The following is a 7,518-nucleotide window of genomic DNA, read 5'->3' on the forward strand; positions in this document are numbered from 1 at the left end:
TGTGTGTGTGTGTGTGTGTGTGTGTGTGTGTAGTACAGATGCAATATATGACAAGCATATAAGATAATCACAATAAAACGCAGTAAGAGGAAGAAGAATATAATTAAGGAAAAGATATAACCGAAATACTTTCAGTTGTTCTGAAAAAAAAAAAAAAAAACCGTGCGCTGGAGGTGTACATAACTCAACTTTGATATTCACTAATGGATAAAAGGTTAATCCAGTTTTTAAAAAATGTAATGAGCGGAATATATCAATCATTTGCTTTAATCAAGTTACCGTCATTGCAATATTCTAGATTCATAATTGCATGCAATAGCTTTACAATGACCTTAATATATTTTCTAAGGGAGGTATCGCTTTGATTCTATGCAGAGATTACAGGATCTCTTTTCGTGTCTTAACTGCTTCTCTGTTGATCAACTTTGAGACTATTCACAGAGTATATATCTGTAAATATACTGATATATATATATATATATATATATATATATATATATATATATATATATGAATGCTAAAAATGTTCTATTACAACAGTATTCCATCTAATTAGAGGAGCCCATAAAAACGCCAAATTATGGTATTATATTTCAGAGACAGCAGTCTGAAATATAGTAGGTACTTACTTTCAATATTTTGGTGTTTTTATGGGCTCCTTTTATTATATATAATATATATATATATATATATATATATATATTATATATATATATATATATATATATATATATATATATATATATATAAATTGCTTATAAAAATGAGAGAATGAAGAACAGTCTCCATATGAAATTAAAGAAGCCAGTTGGATTTATTGATTTCCATGCAATAAGTGTTAAAAAAAACTGGTTTTAAAAGACCCAAGACATACAACGTTTTCAATAGGGCTTTTATTAAACCACAGGGAGCGGCGGTGGGGGGTGGTGGTGGTGGAGGTGGGGGGATGGGGGTGGTGGGGAATACAAATATGGCATTAAAACTTGGTCTCCACTTAGACAAATGGTAATTATACGTTTATTTCAGTAGATCCACATAATAATGAAAAGCTTTTCTCTTTATATTCGTGATATTATCTCATCTGTTAGTAAACCAAACTTCTGGTTTTCCGACGGTAATAAGAGCCTGCATAAGTGGTTAATAACGTATCTCCTTGGACTAGTATGATTCAAACCAATAAAATTCTTCTGTGGTTCTCAGTGCGTGCCGACGAAAATTCCATTTGACCTCATTTCATGTTAGTTTATAGTTTCTGAAAGGACCTGCTACAAGACGCCCAAACCAGAACGTAACCAGCTCGAGAATTTGGGGGAATTAAATCCGAAGTTGGAAAAGTGTGTTACTCCTGCTCGGAGCCGCGGATGAGGGAAGTCTGTGGGAATTGAAGAGATGAAAAGTATTCCGGATAAAATCCGACATATATGCCAGCTTCTCTTGTAGAAGAAATGTGTGACATAAAAACGTCAAATTTGTCAGCTTCTCTTGCAGAAGAAATGAAATACAAAATTGTCAAATTTGCCAACTACTCTTGCAGAAGAAATGTGTGATATGAAAATGTCAAATTTGTCAACTACTCTTGCAGAAGAGATGAAATACAAAAATGATAAATTTGCCAGCTTCTCTTGCAGAAGAATTGTGACATAAAAACGTCAAATTTGTCAGCTTCTCTTACAGAAGAAGTGTGTAATATAATAATGTCAAATTTGTCAACTACTCTTCCAAAAAGAGATGAAATACAAAAATGTAAATTTTCCCAACTACTCTTGCAGAAGAAATGTGCAATATAAAAATGTCAAATTTGCCAACTACTCTTGCAGAAAAAATGTAATACAAAAATGTCAAATTTGTCTACTTCTCTTGCAGAAGAAATGTGCAATATAAAAATGTCAAATCTTCCTACTTCTTTTGCAGAAGATATAAATTGTTTAAAAATGCAAATTTAATAATACGTCCGAAGAAATAACACTAACACCTATTTTTGTATCAACAACGAGTGTGCTCCCCGCTGCTTCCAATACTGAACCAGAGGAATTTACTTCTGGTGATTAGAAATAAAATTTTAACATATTGTGGTTCGCATCCCACAATAATCTGTAGGTCCAGTTGCTAAGAAACCAATTGGTTCCTAGCCACGTAAATAAAAATCTAAGTCTTCGGGCCATCCCTAGGAGAGCTGTTTATCAGCTCAGTGGTCTGGCTAAACTATGATATACTTAACTTTACTTTAAAATCAACTGCTAGAATATTGCAATGCTGCTATTATCAACCATCACTGTTTTAGTGATAGATTATGGTAACGGTATTAAAAATCAATAAAACTAAATAAAAATAAAACTATATAAACGTAAATCAAACACATTCAAAAACTAATCATAATTTAAAATAAACAAAAATGCCTAAAATAATATAAAATAAAAGTCGATAAATAGAAAAATGCATATAAATATATGTTAGAAATAAAAAAAATATACTGAATAAAAATATGAATAAAATTAAAAATCTAATAAAAATGAAAAATAATGATAGATGAAAAAAGAAAAGAAAATTATTTTATACACACACACACACACACACACACACACACACACACACACATATATATATATATATATATATATATATATATATATATATATATATATATATATATATATATATATATATATATATTCGGTCATTTTTATTTTGATGTATTTTCATATATGTTATTAATTTGATTTTTTCCAAGTTATTTTCATTTTTATTTATGTATTTATATCATTTTGTATATTATATGCTATATTAATATATATATATATATATATATATATATATATATATATATATATATATATATATATATATATATATATATTTCCTTTTCTTTTTCATTTATCATTATTTGTCATTTTTATTACTTTTATTTTTCATTTCATATCTTTATTCAGTATATTTTTTTTATGTCTAACATATATTTTTATATTTTGAAAATGTATAACATAAAAGTGAAGTAAGTAAAATAAGCGAAATATATAAAAATAAATAGAAATGCGAGCCGATTTTATAGACCAAAAATTTTCAAAAACAAAAGATTCGGCAAAACTGTTAATACGGTTCAATGCGGGGGTGGGGTTGGGGTGGGGGGGGGGGGGGGGAGAATCTTCGGTGGTCAGTAAATTCCGGCCGATGTCACGATCCCCTCAATAACTGTTGAAGTGGCTGTGTTGCCAAATAAAACCTAAATAATGGTTTTGTAGTCAAAACAGTTTTGGAGGGATAGGGTCCAGTTATTAGAGGGCAAATTTGGACACCCCTTTTTTTACAGGAAGTTGTAGGGCCCAAAATTTTGAGAAGTTTTATTTCTGGCGGGTTGGATTTTTTTTTTCGTAGACTTACTATTTTTCTCCTTCCCTCTCTTTCTCCCTCCCCCCTTACCCATCCTTTTCTCGGTGTTTCCGTTTCTATGTGGTTTCGGGCTCTCATTCTCTCTCTTCTGTCTAACTTGGGTCTTTGAGAGAGAGAGAGAGAGAGAGAGAGAGAGAGAGAGAGAGAGAGAGAGAGAGAGAGAGAGAGAGCACATCATAATACATGTTAGCAATCGATTCAAAGAAAACTTATCATGTATATCAATGATTTGGTATAATACCTCCTAAACGTTTGCTTAATAATAATTACGCCCTTAGACAACGCCAGACTACAATTTGTAAACTACAGCGACCATACGCCACTTTTAGTTGTTATCATATAAATAACTTAATATTTTTAGAAGACATTTCCTTAACCAGAATATGAACATCGGCCAGCTATTAGCAAATATCACCCCTGATGAGAAGAAAGTAATAAGAAGAATTGAAATACCATATATAAAATATATTCCACTGATGCTGCCATCCTCTTTAACTAAACGTTTGAGAGAGGGTCTCCTACCATTAATAATAATAATAATAATAATAATAATAATAATAATAATAATAATAATAATAATAATAATAATAATAATAATATCAATTACAACAGCAAAGATTCATTAATAATAAAACCACAAAATAAAAAAATTCGTTCAACAAACAATTTACAAGATCAAAACTATAAAATCAATTATTTAATCCGTAGCAATCAGTTCAGCTTGCCTGTCTGCCTGATGAATGATCGATAACTGCAAAGTTATTTGGAGTATAACAACTACAATAGCAACTAAAGTAAAAAAAAAAAAACAAGGGATTCAAGTATAGACTGACGTTCGGGAAACTTCAAATATCCGTCGCCGCAATATGGTGATTATCGCTTTTGATAAATCGAAAAATCTCATAAACTATTTTTTCCTGAAATTTAACTCTCAGATGCATAATAAACACTGCGACAGAAAACACAATTATGAAGCAATACGAAATCCATAGATACACAAGACTTCAACTCCGTCCGGAGTCTTTAGGAATTCTCCTCATTTCTATGGGATTTTAACGACGAGTCCACCCAGTCCTCATCCTTTGTCGGATCCCCGGATGGAGTCAAAAGGCCTCGGAATGTCTTCGCATCTGAAACGAATGAAAGGCGAAACTCGCAGCTTCCTTCCGGAGCCCACTGTGGATCTTGGAGACCTCTGGAATTGGGATCCCCAGATACCTGAAGCAGGTGGCATATTCCACGATTAGGCTTTTCTCAAGTCCCTTGAACGGTATAATATAACAAAATGCACTCAAATATGAATCAACTGGAATCTTATATTGTTTCCTTGTGTGGCCTAGCCGTCGGAGGACTTGTTGCTATGGGAATGGAGGAACTTGTTTCCTGTTATCATAAATTTACTGGACCGAACGCTAAAGTCGGTTTACAAACTTTAAAGGATTTCAACAATTTGCCAGTTCCACAACACTTCCAAATTTCAAAGTACTTCGTAGGATTCGAGGGAATTGTCAGTAGCCTTGCGAAGACTGGTGGACGGTGGCTGTCTTGTAACACCGTCATTGGTCCAGGACTTTTCGCTACCTCCCTCGGATTATTTGCATGGAGGAAGTTTAGACATCATAAAGAGACCCGACAAGAACTGGAAGGACTGCAAACTACACGGAAAGAGACTGAACGCGACATAGAAGAATCGAGTGGCCATGAGGAAGAATTGACACCCAGAAACGACCCTTCAACAGCAGCAGTTATAGAAAGGGATCTCCAGATCCAAGACATGTTGGCTAATGAAGAGGCAATGAAAGAGGAGATCGAAAATTTGAAAAGAAAATTAGCAGAGGCCCTTAGTAATGAGGCAGATAAAGAGAGACTTTTACAGGCAAACAAAGACGAAGCCTCAAAATTAAGAAATCAGTTTGCCTTACAGATTAAGGACCACGAAGATCAAATAAGAGATTTGTTAGTGGTAACACACGAATTGTTGCAGGACAATGAACGCATGGAAGGACAACTAGCCGAAGTAAGAAGTCAGTATGATGAACAGCTTGCGGAAAGGGATCACCAGATCCATGATTTGTTAGCTGAAGCAGAGAAAATGAATAACGAGAACAAGAATTTGGAGGACAGAGTAGCAGAGGCCCTTAGGAATAAGGAAGACATGGAAAGGAGGCTGAAAGACGAAAACACAGCCTTAAGAAATTATTGTGATAGACAAAGGGAAGAAAATGAGTTACTGATACAGCAATTAAGTAAGACTGAAGATGACTTAGATTTTATGGAAAAGGCTTTGCGAGCAGAGCATGCTGCCAAAACCACCATGGAAATTCAGTTGCGACAGGACATCTGGGAAGGCAATCAACAACTGAATTTGTGGATAGAAAAATACGAGGAATTAGCTGAGGAATTCCTAAATATTGGAGAAAAGTTGGAAGAAGCATTTCTGGCAAAGGACGAAAAGATAGAGAGGCTTCGGCAGCATGCAGACGGTCTCCGAGAAAAACTGCAGGAGAGGGAGAAGGAATCGGAACATTCGATGATCCGAGGAGAGCAGTTGGAAAAGGAGATGGAATGTGAGAGTGGAACATGGTCAAGTGAATCAAAAAACAGATGCAATCTGGAGGAAGAAGGGGAAACAGAACAGGCTTGGGAGATAAGTGCTAAAGAGGAAGCAGAAGACCAGCTGGAAAAGGAGGAAAGTGACAGTGAAACTTGGTCAACAAGTGATTTAAACAATAGATGCGATCCCGAGGAGGAAGTGGATACAGAAAAGGCTCGTGAGAAAAGAGCTAAAGAAGAAGCAGAAGAGATAATATGTATGTTGATCAAGAAGCTGGAAGACCTGAGGGCTGCGAAACTATCCACTTTTGAAGACAGGCATCACATCGAAGGACACATCAGGAAGCTGAGGATGATGGCGGGAGATGAAAAGCGAAAGGAGATGGAGCGAGCCTGGAAATGCTGTTTGTCCAACATGGAGGGCAACATTAAGCAAAAGGAGGAGGAGCAAGATGAACCACTGCCTCACACGGCGGGTGGCACGAGGCTTCCTCCTGATTCTTCACCATTTATAGACTCTGCAATACCACTGAAATTGCAGTTCAGCGACAAATCACAGGTGCCTGACACGAAATTCGAGAAGCTCAATGAACAACAGAGGGAGATTCTTAAAAAGGAGATTGAGCAATTGATGGGTAATAAACGTTATGAGCTTCTCAAATGCCCTCCCAATGCTACCAAAGAAGAAATTTGGTTAGCATACCAATCTTTCATGAAAGATTGGATTGGTAAATATGGAAGCTTCAACTTTTATTCTGAGAAGGGTTACCAGGACATAAAAGATGTCCTACTTAAGGTGACCAGTTACTACTTGAGTATGATTTCTTCGTATGAAGATGTGGAAGTAATGACACAACTGATGGATAACCACTTGCCGACAATACCTCATGTGTGGGGTGCCATGAAGAAACAAAAAAGTCAGACGAGCGAAAATCTCCAGATGGGAGAGGAAGCTTTTCCTCAGAAAAAGACACAAACGATGAATTCAGTTATGAGCCAAAGTATTGACCAGCTTCTCCAGGGAAAGAAAAGTCCTGCAGTGGGAAAATCGCTGGCACAATGGATGTGGTCAACCAAAGACTACAAAAAACAGTAAGAAGACAATCCAAAGTTAACTGCCTGGTACAAGAAAGTCAAGGAGGAAACTACCACATCAAAATCAAACTGACCTGCGAGATTGAAACCTCAGATGATGGCGCTTGATGAATGGATGAAGCTCTTGTTTGTGGCCCATACTTCATGGTGCAGGTGACACTAGTGGGGCCCAGGCACGTGGCAGTATGGGTGCTCAGTGATTAGCTGCTGATCTAGCAGGCTAGACCACTGTGTGGCAACAGAGTGCATGCTGCAAAGGGTTCCCCCACCCTTTGAGGCCCCCCCCCCTAATTCCCCCTGCACTCTGCTGCCTCACTTTGATCTGGCCTGCTAGACTGGCAGCTCATCACAGAGCACCCTCACTACCACATGCCTGTGCATCACTGATGCCACCTGTACTGACTGATGGCTGCCAACCTTGCGGGCTAAACTGAGGTTTTTCAGCATAGCTTATACTGCAGAAAGGGGTGGGGCTTTCTGCAGCAC

General features: G+C 36.4%; 1 protein-coding gene across 1 annotated transcript; it reads left to right on the plus strand.

Annotated features, from left to right (window-relative positions):
- The first annotated feature begins 4,669 nt into the window (after positions 1-4,669).
- Positions 4,670-7,033, plus strand: LOC135213898 (putative leucine-rich repeat-containing protein DDB_G0290503). Its single transcript, XM_064247994.1, has one exon. The coding sequence runs from the start codon at positions 4,670-4,672 to the stop codon at positions 7,031-7,033; it is 2,364 nt and encodes a 787-aa protein (XP_064104064.1).
- Positions 7,034-7,518: the final 485 nt, after the last annotated feature.

Source organism: Macrobrachium nipponense, chromosome 43, assembly GCF_015104395.2.
Source record: "Macrobrachium nipponense isolate FS-2020 chromosome 43, ASM1510439v2, whole genome shotgun sequence".
NCBI lineage: Eukaryota > Metazoa > Arthropoda > Malacostraca > Decapoda > Palaemonidae > Macrobrachium > Macrobrachium nipponense.

Coding starts and splice junctions, on each gene's coding strand:
- LOC135213898 (XM_064247994.1), top strand. CDS start 4,670: ATGCACTCAAATATGAATCAACTGGAATCTTATATTGTTTCCTTGTGT.